The sequence below is a fragment of the Diceros bicornis genome, chromosome 7, assembly GCF_020826845.1.
Source record: "Diceros bicornis minor isolate mBicDic1 chromosome 7, mDicBic1.mat.cur, whole genome shotgun sequence".
Taxonomy (NCBI): Eukaryota; Metazoa; Chordata; class Mammalia; order Perissodactyla; family Rhinocerotidae; genus Diceros; species Diceros bicornis.
Genome location: NC_080746.1, coordinates 60,290,782 through 60,303,754, shown reverse-complemented (window position 1 = coordinate 60,303,754; position 12,973 = coordinate 60,290,782). Strand labels below are relative to the sequence as shown.

At 38.6% G+C, this 12,973-nt stretch overlaps 1 protein-coding gene across 1 annotated transcript; it reads left to right on the top strand.

Moving 5' to 3' along the window:
* Positions 1-2,122: 2,122 nt before the first annotated feature.
* LOC131407981 (olfactory receptor 51H1-like) lies at positions 2,123-3,073 on the top strand. Its single transcript, XM_058544565.1, has one exon. It carries the CDS (start codon positions 2,123-2,125, stop codon positions 3,071-3,073), a length of 951 nt encoding a protein of 316 aa, XP_058400548.1.
* Positions 3,074-12,973: the final 9,900 nt, after the last annotated feature.

Here is a 12,973-nt window from a genome sequence, read left to right as displayed (position 1 = left end):
AAAGTGCTCCAGAGGGTTAGACAGGGACCATAAAGTGCTTTGTTTAGATCTGAGCATTCTGATTTATTTGGAGAGCAGCTTGGATTCTGTTTGCAAGACACAACGCAACATTTGTAAGTGAACTACACTATCTTTCAAGGATTCCTCCACGTCTAAGAGATAAGAATCTGCAAAATAACTTCTTTGTAGTATCTCCCAAACAGCCAATCCTCATCTCACAGCAGAGAAGCAGGAGACAGAATGAGCAAGGAAGCCCACCTGTCTTGTGCACCTGACTGCACAACCCTCCAATTCTGTCCCATGGACTCAGGTTCCCAGAACAGCTCTTGAGATTTTTCTTTCTCTTTTCTCACAACAGGTACCTACATGAGAACAAAGACACCACGATACCTCTCAAAGACTCCCTATTTAAGTGTTTTTGTCTGTGTCCTCTTAGAAAAAGAAATTTTCTCTCAGTTAATGATTTTCAACCCACATGCAAAAGATCAGGGAGAAGTTTGATGGTTTGCAAGATTTCTGGAAAGAAGAACGACATTCAATCATCCATATTAATTTATTCATGTTTCATTCCTTCATTTGTCACATATGGAAAACCTATATATGCTTAGCATGTAGTCTATTAGGTGATAAACAAGATAAATATTCTTTCCTTCAGGGAGTTTAATTCTAGTAGGAAAGATAGACATTAAATAAATACTTACACATTGTTTAATTAACTGTACTCGCCTAGAAGGAAAAGCCCAGAATGCAAAAACAGCATACTAAGGAATCTTAAACTATTATGAACATTTGGAAAAGGCTTACTTGGGAAGGACAGATAGGCTTTGATTTGGCAAAGAGGAATTTTACAGGAGATGGAAAAATGCATAAGGAAAGGAGAAGAACAAATATGGAAATCTTATATCACAAAGTATCTTACTGAGATCCAGGAACTTAAACACTGCAAATTTGGCTGGATTGAAGAGACCAAAGAGGAGAGCAGGTGGTGTAAGTTGGTGCTAGAGAGGTAAATAAAGGCTGAATCATGCTGTACTTTGAAAGTTAACATAAGGATTTGGGACTCTGTTCTAAGTACAATACAAGCCCTTAAAGGAGTGTTTGCTTGTGATGAATAAATCATATTCCGAATTTAAAAAGTTTATTCCCACTGCAGAATGAAGAATTATTTGAGGGGGGGGCACTAGTGGATGGAGAAAGTTAGGGACCCTAAAAGAAATGGGCTATACTATTTATTGGCTATATAAAAGGAAGAGAGGGGATAATTATTTTATATACTTTGGGGGCATGTTTGAAGGTTGATTAAATGTTGGTTTGATAAAGGAAAAGGTTTCAAGAATGGCCCCAAGCATGGCCCCAAGGTGTGTTAGAAGACTCGCAAAATAAAAATCCTGTGAGTGGCTGCTCTCATATCCTATGTGTGGTTGTTTCTGAGCCAATAACCTTGCTGCATTGAAATGAGGTTATGGAAAATTATAAATTGTTAACATTTATGAAGATTAAATATTAATTTGAACAGTTTTATCCTCTAGTGTAATGTAAGCCATTACAAATATGGTAAAATATATGCCTAGGCATGTTGGAGAATGTATACACACATATATATGTGTTTGTGTGTGAGAATATATGTAAACACACACACATATATTCTCACACACATGTGGATTTGTATGGATGTGAGTTTGTGATGGCAGTGGAAATGTGTGTAGTTATGTGTGTGCTAGCGGTATTGTGAGTTTAGTGTTTTTTTGATTATTTAGCAAAATGTTTTATGCTAAGTCCTTGGATGTTGCTGCTTCTTTTCTGACAAACTTTGAAAGCTGTTAAAGAAGGAGACAGATTTTCTACTGTCATACACTGGGCATTTAGTCTTATGTCCATTTTTCAGATGAACAAATTAAATTCAGGGGAAGGGTGATCATCTCATGTGATTGTCTAGGAAGCAAAAAGACACAGTGATAAAAAAAAACTTCTTAAGTGCTGTTTTTAACATAATTCTCCCCTCTGCTGTTCCACATATATATTCATAAATCCATATACCTGTCTTATATGAAAATATATTTTCAATTTAGGAGCTGTGAGCTAAGTGGGAGAGAGTCCAGCCTCACCCAATGGTGAGAACACCATGATGAGCTCTAATGCATCGCATGCCAACCACCATAGTTTCATTTTGACAGGTATCCCAGGGATGCCAGATAAAAATCCATGGATGGCCTTTCCCCTGGGCTTTCTCTACACACTGACTCTCCTGGGAAATGGTACTATCCTAGCTGTCATCAAGATAGATCAGAGTCTCCATGAGCCTATGTACTACTTCGTCTCTATCTTGGCTCTGACTGATGTTAGTCTCTCCATGTCCACCTTGCCCTCCATGCTTAGTATCTTCTGGTTTAACGCCCCTGAGATTCCCTTTGATGCATGCATCACACAGATGTTCTTCATCCATGGATTTGGAGTAGTAGAATCAGGAGTATTAGTGTCCATGGCCTTTGACAGATTTGTGGCCATACAAGACCCACTACGCTATGCTTCCATCCTCACTCATGGCATCATCAGCAAAATTGGAATAGCTGTCCTCACCCGGGCAGTCTGTGTGGTCTTCCCTGTGCCCTTCCTTATAAAGCGGCTACCCTTCTGCCGTTCCAATGTCTTGTCTCATTCGTACTGTCTCCACCAAGATGCAATGCGACTAGCCTGCGCCAGCACCCACATCAACAGCCTCTATGGCCTCACCATAGTCATCTTCACATTGGGGCTGGATGCCCTTATCATTCTCTTTTCTTATGTGCTCATCCTGAAGACTGTGCTGGGCATTGCTTCCAGAGCTGAAAGGCTCAAAGCCCTCAACACCTGCCTCTCTCACGTCTGTGCTGTGCTCCTCTTCTATGTTCCTCTCATTGGTGTCACCATGATCCACAGATTTGGAAAGCACTTATCACCAGTAGTGCACACACTCATGGCCAATATCTATCTGCTGCTCCCCCCTGTACTAAACCCCATTGTCTATAGTGTGAAGACCAACCAGATACAAAGGCGGATCATCCAAGTGTTCCAGAGGAGAAAGAACAGGGCCTAGGGAAATGGAATCGAATATAAGATACAGAATAAGTAGCATTTTCAACAGTTGCAATGCAGTCAAATTATACACATCTAGTAAAATGCAAAGGTGGTCAAGACTTGTGGGTGAAGATACAACACAAATCATTCTTGTTTATATATACTCCATTTTGGAACGTACGTATTTTGATATCTGGTGTCACATACAAAATCTAATTTAATTAACAAAATTTTTCTTCTTTGAAACTGGAGATGAGCATCAGTGATGACATAAATTATCACCTGTTTATCCAGATAACTCTCACGAGTGTTTATTCATATAATGTTAAGTAAAATTCTTTCTTTAATTATCAATGAAATAATAGTTACATCAAGAAAGATTCTAGAAACTCTATAGTACTGCTGAGGGGCTGAGTCTCTGAGAAGTTATTTTTTCTTAAAATAAAGCAAAGAAAACTGTTACAGAATCAAATAGCATTTATTTTTATCTTTTGGTGTTTATTGGGTGAAGAGTGCCTATGATAAAATTTAAAAAGTGGTTACTTAATTTATGCCTTTTTTTTTTAAGAGAAATCGCTTGTTTATCATAGTCCTAGTTTTTTGCCTCATACTTAGTAGAATAATAAGTGTTCTATCTGTACTCTTTTGACTCAGCATGAGTGAAGACTATTTTGCTGTGTACTAGGGGAGTCAAAAAATTATACAGAGCAAAATTACTCCTGGGTCTCATATGAGGAAAAGTGAAAACTTTCAGCCCTAGGAAGAAGTTTAAGAGATAGTGAAAACATGTGTGGGGATGAGTATGTCAAATGCAATATGCCTTTGCATCGATGCTAATTCCTGCTTTAAGTATTTTGTTAATTGGTACACAATCAAGTTGCTAGGGGGATTATTAATTTGTTCAATAAATATGTATTTAAAACTAAAGAAATGCCAGTCATGATGCTAGACCCTGGAGACATGGAGAAAAATACACCAATTTTCTACTCAATACCTGGCATATTTCTCTGTAAGGAAATATGTAAACAATTACAAGTCAATGAGGTATTACATTACAATACAGCATTTAATTTAATACTAATAGCTATCTGTCTTTATATCTCAATTAATATTCTCTCAACAATCTCTGAGAATAGGTGTTATCAACATTTTACACATGAGGGATATGAGATTTAGAGCAGTTAAGTAACTTGCTGAAAGTCACACAGTTTCTAAGTTGCAGAACTAGATACAAATTTAGATCTGTTGAATCCAAAGCCTGTGAATTGAGACTTGACCCATGTCTCAGGGTTTCCTAAGCTTCCAAACAAATTCCAGGTAGAGGGAGGGAACCAGTTACGCATGACAGATAGTCTAGTAATCAATATTGTTGAAATCTTAAGTAAGAGGTCCAGCTTCCCCAGATGAAACTAGACAGAGAGGTAGATTAATCGCAAGATAGATACAGTTTATATTTTCAATAGAAATTACTTGAAAATTGTTGGTTTGTTCAGAATGCTAATATCAGCCAAGGCCTCAATATTGATGCTATCTAAATGGAAAACATGAATCCCAAACAGTACACATTATAATCAATTGGCCTACAAGGAGAAAATAATCAAACTTTTATTTGTATTTATTTCATCCTTCAAAAATGTTTAGTTTTCTTAATGTGTTACCATATACATATTATACTAGCAGAATAGTGTCAGTATACAATTTCTGAATGAATAAATATAAAATATAAAAGTATGTTTTACTTTTATAAGTGTCCTTTTTTTTTCTTCTTATACAGATGCATAACCAAAAACTTTAAAACCACCATTCTAGACTAAGGATAAAAGACAACTACCATGGAACATATTTAGAGTGCTCACATACGGTGATGACAGAAACAATTAGCTGCAAGTACCCTTTGAATGTTATTATTCTCTGATTCTCTGATGGGGCCATGAGGTGGCAAGATCAAAAATCTAAGTTCTTTGCCAGCAATGTACACACATACTCCACATCCTCGCTGTGCAATCCCTTCTCTACCTCCAGCAGTCTAATTTTTGTCTCCATTGCTATGTTTTCCATGGCTCAGATCTCTTTGTAATTAACAAATCAAATATTTTTCTTTCATCCTCCTTCAGCTTGGTATATTTGGGCCAATTACAAATATTTTCAGTCCCCTGCTTTTTAATCTGTTTGCTAATTTCGTGGCACCCTATCACATCTCCTACTTCTACCTTCTCCTCTGGTTCCTCACTTGCCTTCACTTCTTCCTCTCACACATGATGTGGATATTTCTCAAAGTTTCTCTGTTGTCACTCTGTTACCTCAGTAAATTTCTTCCCCCAAGATGCCATTCATGCTAATGGCTTTAAAGTATAGCCCATATGGATGTCCCTCCCCCTCTCCCTGTTGTCTCTCTCAAGATCTAATTCTTCATTTTTAATTGCCTTTGCATAATCTCTATGCAGAATTTTTTGTATACATCAATTACCACACAATCCAGATTTAACTCTTGATTTTCCCCACAGTAACCAATTTCTATTTCTTTCTTTAAAGGTATAAACATTCTCCACTTATGCAATATTCAAAAACATACTAACATATCTAGAAAGTAAGTCTTTGATTCTTCCTTTGATTCCCTCTGTCCTCCACTTCCATGGTAATCATTCTATAGTTTGGTCCTCTTGCATATGTAATATTCATTTTTATACTAGAATTATGGGAATGATATGGAATGAGGAGAGAACCTTTCTGAGGGGGAAGAAAACAGTTAGCATAGGAGATAATATGCCAAACTACATGTTTAACTGCATCTTTAAACAAGATGTCCTAGAAATATTTACCTTGAATACATGACTAAGTTTATTACTTGTTAGTGAAGGATCTATCCAATGGAGTACAGCTGTTCAAAAAAAGTTTGAAGAGAACAGATTTGTATATCCTAGATGTGGGAATGTTTACATGAACACCTAGGCTGCTAGGATCATATCCTGGTTTATTTCACAGAGCTGTAAACTTGTCATAGCCATAAACTGCTATGTGTACATCAGTCATCACAGTTAATATTTAGGGCACAACTTAAATGTACCTTCAGACATGAATGATTAAACAGAAATAACATTCTGTAAATTTGAAAATCAAATGATGAGCAAATTAATCTGTGACTACTGACCATACATACAAAACAACAAGATTGTATTTACACACACACACAAACAAAAAACGTGTTTACATAGACATGTTGACAGAAACAGACCCACTTACTCTTAAGTGTCTCTGGCATGCAAACATTCTGAACACAATTCGTTTAATTTTCAGCTTGGGAACAAAATTTTTCTTCCTCATATACATATACTTCAGGACAGCTGCACCTGGCTGGGAAGAAGGAAGTGAACAGGGGAACTGGGTTTGATGAGAGGATTGTGTGGAGAGAGAGGACAGAAAAATAAGCTATTAGCAGCTGCTGTGGGAAGAAAACTATAAACACAGAGAAAAATGCTCAGAGAGAGTATTATGAAGTATTTCTAAGTATTTTGCTATGTAAAATCCCTCCATCACTCTTTTAAAGAAATCTACAATAAACACCTAAGTTGTTCTTCAAGAATATGAGTAGGGACCTAGTTCACTGAAGGTAACAGCAGTGTGGAGACTGGGCCAAAACATCCCTGATATGTAAAGATAACACAACATAATCTTTCATCCAGATCTTTTCTCTTCAAGATTTCCTTTTCTCACATTAAAAACATTAGCATTTGAAAACCGTCTTAAAATAAAATAGATAAATAAATCCTCTTTATTCATAACCCTATCTTCCTTCATCCTCAAGCTTCTTTTAACGTCTCCACTTTTAGCACCAACTTTATCACCTCTCAAACACTCTGCACTCAGAACAGTGCTGAACATATTTGTTACTCGATATATATTTGTTGACTGATCAGCTTTTGATTTTATTAGTCGGCATCAGATTTTTACCATCATCAGAACACTAACCACACTGTGACTAATATACCCTAAGACTTCAATTTGTGTATAATTTGGGGGACCCTTGCTTTCTGTCTGCCCTTGTTAAGTTCCCTTTCTTCCTTAAATGTTCTTCTCTTTTTGGTACTGAAATGTCATCAATCCAAATTCTCTTCTTACCTTCAACCTCCTACCTAGTTGTTCTTTCTATTTTTAATCTCCTAAACATCAATATTTTTAAGGTTCTGCCCACACATTTCTTTTAATTCTGTCTTTATTCTCTTTATCCACTTTCACTGGTTAAATGGCTGTCTATACTTCATTGGCTCTCAAATCATTGAACCCAGTCTAGATTCCTCTCCTGAGCTTCAAGTCAATGAGTTAAACTGCTTTTGAACTTCTCATGGACTCCTTAAATTTAGTCTAACACTGAACTCAACATCTTCCACGGAACAAATATGTGCATGAGCAAGTCTTCAGATGATTGCAACCCTCAGAAGTCAGGTCACATTCAGCCTTTGAACTGCCCCAGCTGAAGCCTCATGGAGCAGAGATGAGCTATTTCCACCAAGCCCTATCCAAATTATAGATTAAATCTACCTTCAGAAAGGTAGTAAGCAGGGCCGGCCCCGTGGCTTAGCGGTTAGGTGTGCACGCTCTGCTGCTGGCGGCCCAGGTTCCGATCCCGGGCGCGCACCGACGCACCGCTTCTCCGGCCATGCTGAGGCCGCGTCCCACATACAGCAACTAGAAGGATGTGCAACTATGACATACAACTATCTACTGGGGCTTTGGGGGAAAAAAAAGGAGGAGGACTGGCAATAGATGTTAGCTCAGAGCTGGTCTTCCTCAGCAAAATGAGGAGGATTAGCGCAGATGTTAGCTCAGGGCTGATCTTCCTCACAAAAAAAAAAAAAAGGTAGTAAGCAAAATACATGAGCTTGTTATTTTAAACCACTAATTTTGGGGTAACTTGTTATGCAATAACAGATAACTGAAACAGATGTGGCAACCAGAAGTGGGATGCTGCTGTAACAGATACCTACAACATGTGGCATTGGCTCTGGGGGACGCAAGGAATGAAAGATAGCAGGGCATCAATGAGATTGTTAGAAAAGACTTTAGGGGTCTGGAGAAGAATGTTGATAACAGACTAAAGGGAATTTAGGGCAGTGTTAACAAAAGTCTAAAGGGCCTCAAGGAGAATGTCAGTGAGAGTTTAAAGAAGAAGAAGAAAAATCTTCACGAAATTTGGAGAAAAGGAGGCCTTTTGTTATGTTGTAATGGAAAATTTGGCAACACTGTCACCTGTAATAATGTGGAAAATAGGAAAGGCATTTAACATAATCAGTGATTTGGCTGAGAAGATGTCCAAACAGAATGTTGAAGATATTTTCTGATTTCTTCTAGCTGCCTATAACAAAACGTGCAAGCAAAGAGATGAGCTAAAAAAAAAAAAATTGAAAGAAAAAGAAACTTTGTCATTTTTAAGAAAATATGGAGGAAATATAAATGAACCAGAATTATTAGATTTGACAGCACAGCTATTTGTTATTCCAACCCTCCAGTTAGTAAACTATTCTCAAATTTAAAAAATGTCTTCCAGGCAAAGATCAATTCTGGGATGGGACTACAAGACACTTGAGCTAAATGTTAGAGATAATAAGAGGGTGCCTAATAGAACTTTTTAAGACAGACAAAACCCCTCTGTGTATCTTAAAGTTAAGCCTTATAAATGTCCTCTTTTAAATAATAGCACCTCTAAGGATTTTAAGGACATTGTCCCAAAGCAACTTCACTAGGAGCTCAAGGCAGACAAAGACTGATCTCAAAAAGCATTGTGATTGTGGCTTTTGGCTAATGGAGAAGATTACGAATAAAATTATTCAAAGCAAACACATAAAGTTATTAAAGGATTTTTCAGCTTAGACTGAAAGAGACAGAGACATTAACAAATAAAAAGAGGTCTTTTGGGGGGTTGGCCCCGTGGCTTAGCAGTTAAGTGCACGCGCTCCGCTACTGGCGGCCCGGGTTCAGATCCCAGGAGCGCGTCGACACACCTCTTGTCTGGCCATGCTGAGGCAGCATCCCACATACAAAAACTAGAAGGATGTACAAGTATGACATACAACTATCTACTGGGGCTTTGGGGAGAAAGAAGGGAAAAAAAAGAAGGAGGATTGGCAATAGATGTTAGCTCAGGGCCGGTCTTCCTCAGCAAAAAGAGGAGGATTGGCATGGATGTTAGCTCAGGGCTGATCTTCCTCACAAAAAAAAAAAAAGAGGCCTTTGGAACTTCAAATGTCTCTGGGCAAGAAGCAGGCACAGACTACTTTGTATGGAAAGGAAAGTTGACTTACGGGGTGAAAACAAGAAGCTGATAGCAGAGAGAAAATCCCTGGAGAATTAGTTTCAAGGAACTAGCAACATGTGCCCTGCTGGATTTCAGAATTGTTGTGGACTAGCGACTGCTGTGTCCCTCCTGCTTTGCTCTGCTTGAAGGAGAGTATCCACAGCAAATATTTTATGATCCTACCATTGTGTTGGTCATGTGTGGGGCAGGTAATTTTCCTATCAAATACACCCGTGTTCACTTTAAGAATCATTCTTGAGGAGTTATATCTGAGGAAACACATCTGAGGAAACTCATCACACCTGCACCTGATTTAGATGAACTCCTTGGCCTGGAGCCCGAGTCTGATGCCATAATTGTACGAAACATTTTTGGGGTCTTGAGAAGGGGTAAGTGTATTTTGCATGTAGGAAAATGTATATGATTTTTGGGCAGAGGGCAGATTGTGCTGACGTAAAATACGGCCACTCAATTTTTGGACATGCCTCCCACTGAAAGGTGAAGTCTATGTACATTCCCCTTGAACCTGGATTTTCTAGCTTCCTGACCCATAGAAGATGGCAGAAGTGGTATCATGCCAGTTTCTAGATCTTGATCTTAAGAAACTGGCAGCTTCTAGTTCTGTCCCTAGTGATACTTGTCCTTGGAACTGAGCCACCATGCATCTCATGGTTGCAAAATGCACCAGGTTGAGAATCACATGAGGATTTTGCATTATATCAATCAGTCCTATTGTTATTTTGTTGTTACTGTCCATGAAGAGAAGAAATGATGCAAATTTATTGTCATTTTCATATATAGCTCTTCCCTCGGTTTCTAAAACTGCAATTGTTAAGAAAAGACAATAAGGATAATTGTATCTAGTTTCAAATTTTAAAAAACTAGGTTTCTTCTAAGCTACTCATTCTCAGAATTAGACTGCTGTGTATACCCACGCTTAGTAATAAAGTTTGCACTTTCTCAGGGTTACTCTCAATCTGGGCAAAAAATAACTCTGACAGTGATGAGGGTAGGTACAGGTATGTGTAACCTCACTTACTTTTTAGAAGAACCAGTTTTCCCCATTTCCTCAGCCCAGCAATTAGCCTGGTATGGGATGAGCCAAGAACAGTTGTGTCTATATGCCACTGTAAGTAATTTATGTGAATACACATGTTGCCTGTATATGTAAATATAGAGTGTAGATGGAGTTACGTGGATATAAGAACGTCTACCTCTATGAGATTTCAAGTGTGTTTAAAATCATCCTGGTTTTATACCAGTGGCATAAGTAAATGTGTCAATATTTGAGTGATAAAGTATATGTGCACATATGTTTAGCGATGTGTGAATCTGTTTCCATTGCTGTACAGAGATGCGGATGTGTCCATTTCTGTGTGGGTACACATCTATTTGTACAGCTTTATGTGAAAATACATGCACGAATGAAAGTGAATACACATTCTCGTTCATATCTCTGTGTGCATTTTTCAGATGACCACTGATGTATATGGTGCTTATCTATGAAAATATGGATACATAAATGCAGAGACATCACGTCCCAAAGCCAGTTGCAATACATTTTGGAACCATCTGCTAACATGGATTGACCTATATTTTTTTCCACCTCTAAATAATGATTACTTAAGAGCTGTTTTCTAAAGTTATGCCTCTTTTTAATAGGACAGTGGACACTGTTTTTTGAAAAGTATAGAGTGGTTACAGGGGTGACTGCATACGGTCTAAGCATGAGTTCAAATAGAAAGAATTAGGAGATGAACCTAGAAGTGTGCCTCTCAGTACACAAAATCCCACTTTTATTTCTTCTTCTTTATTATTGGCCCCTATATTAGTTTCCTATTGCTGTTGTAACAAATTACCACAAACTTAGTGGCTTAAAACAACACAAAACATTATCTTAACATTCTGGAAGTCAGAAGTCTAAAATGGGCTTCACTGAGCTAAAATCAAGGTGTCTACAGGGCTGTGTTTCTAGAAGCTCAAGGAAAAAGTCATTTCCTTACTTTTCCAGCTGCTAGAGGCTGGCATCTTTCCTTGACTTGCCCCTTTCAAAGCCAACAACAGCAGGTCAAGTCATCCTCACACCACATTACTCTTACACTGATGCTCTGCCTCCTTTGTCCACATTTAAAGGACCCTTGTGATTACATTGGGCCCACCAAAATAATCCAGGATAATAACCTTATCTTAAAGTCATTTTATTAGCAAATTTAATTCCATCTGTAACCTTAATTCTCCCTTGCCATATAACATATCATATTCATAAGTTCCAGGAAATAGGTCATGGAAATTTGAGGGAGGCCATTATTTTATCTACCCTAGTCCCTAACTTTAAGAGAGGAACGTGTGCGTCAGAGAGCTAGGGTTGAAAGCCAGTCCTTCATCAGTAGCCAGGTTGAAAGACTTCAGATAATATGCCTTGATGTTTTCCAACATTGCAAAGGCAAAACTCAGGTTATTGAACATTGTAAAGAAGAGCTATAGTCTATCTGGGTTCCTGAGATGGGTATACAGAAAGAAATTGGAATTACATCATGGCCCAATGAATGTAACCTCCAGACTCCGATTATAGGATCTGGTCATGGCACTAAAAGGATTAAGTTCACATATAAGCAAACTATCAAAGGCATACTGACCTTGGGCTATCCTTACCTGGTCAAGCAGATGGCATGTCCTACTTTCCAGGTAACCTCACAGGCACCTAGAAAGCATTCCTGCTGTTTATGTGCCTGTCTCCACCATTAGACGATCTTTTTGTTGTTGTTGTTGTCTTGCGCTTCGTAAGTTTTATCATCTTTATTATGTAGCTCTGTGCCTAACTCAAATACACACAGGATAGATATTTTTAAATTAACAATGAAAAAACTAAGATGCATCCATTTTGTTTTCTACTAAATCAGTGTTTCTCAAGCTATATGTGGTAATGTAATTTTGAGTTTTGTTTTTTAAATTTTTGTATTTTACTTTCTTTTTGGCTGACCTCAGGTTGGGGCCCCAGGGTTCTGAGTCAGAAGCCTGTGTCCTGCCCTAGAGCCTTTGGCCTCATGAACAGAGCTCTTTCCCCACACCTGGCGAGGCCCCTGGGGCAAGGCACCACTGTCCAGTGACTAGGTGGGGCAGGGAGGAGCAGAAGGGGAGGAGGTGGAGGCAGGCAGGGGAAGGCAAAGGGGGTAGAGGTGGAGGGGCTGTGGGTGGGGGGTCATAGAGATATTGAAGAGGATTGAGGTTTTCTTGATAGATGGCATGAGCTAGATTCCTTCCAAAGTCTGGAAGGTGGGGAGTCCAGGACCTGGGGCGTCCTGGTGTTCCTCCTCCCAAGACTACCCTGTGACCCCCATGGAAGTCCCTAGATCTTTTCTCTTCGAGATTTACTTCTCTCTCTCTAAAAATATAAGCATTTCAAAACAATCAAAACAAAATAGATATGCAAATCCTCTTTACCATTACCCCATCTGCCTCCTTCCCTTCAACCTCCAGCTTCTTTTTAACATCTCCACCTTTAGTATCAACCTCATTACCTCTCAAACACTGCACTCAGAACCACACTGAACATATCTAGTACTCAGCATATACTTGTCTTTCTCTGGGAAGAGTGGTCTGGGGCAGTAGAGCCTCTGACCTGATTCCACC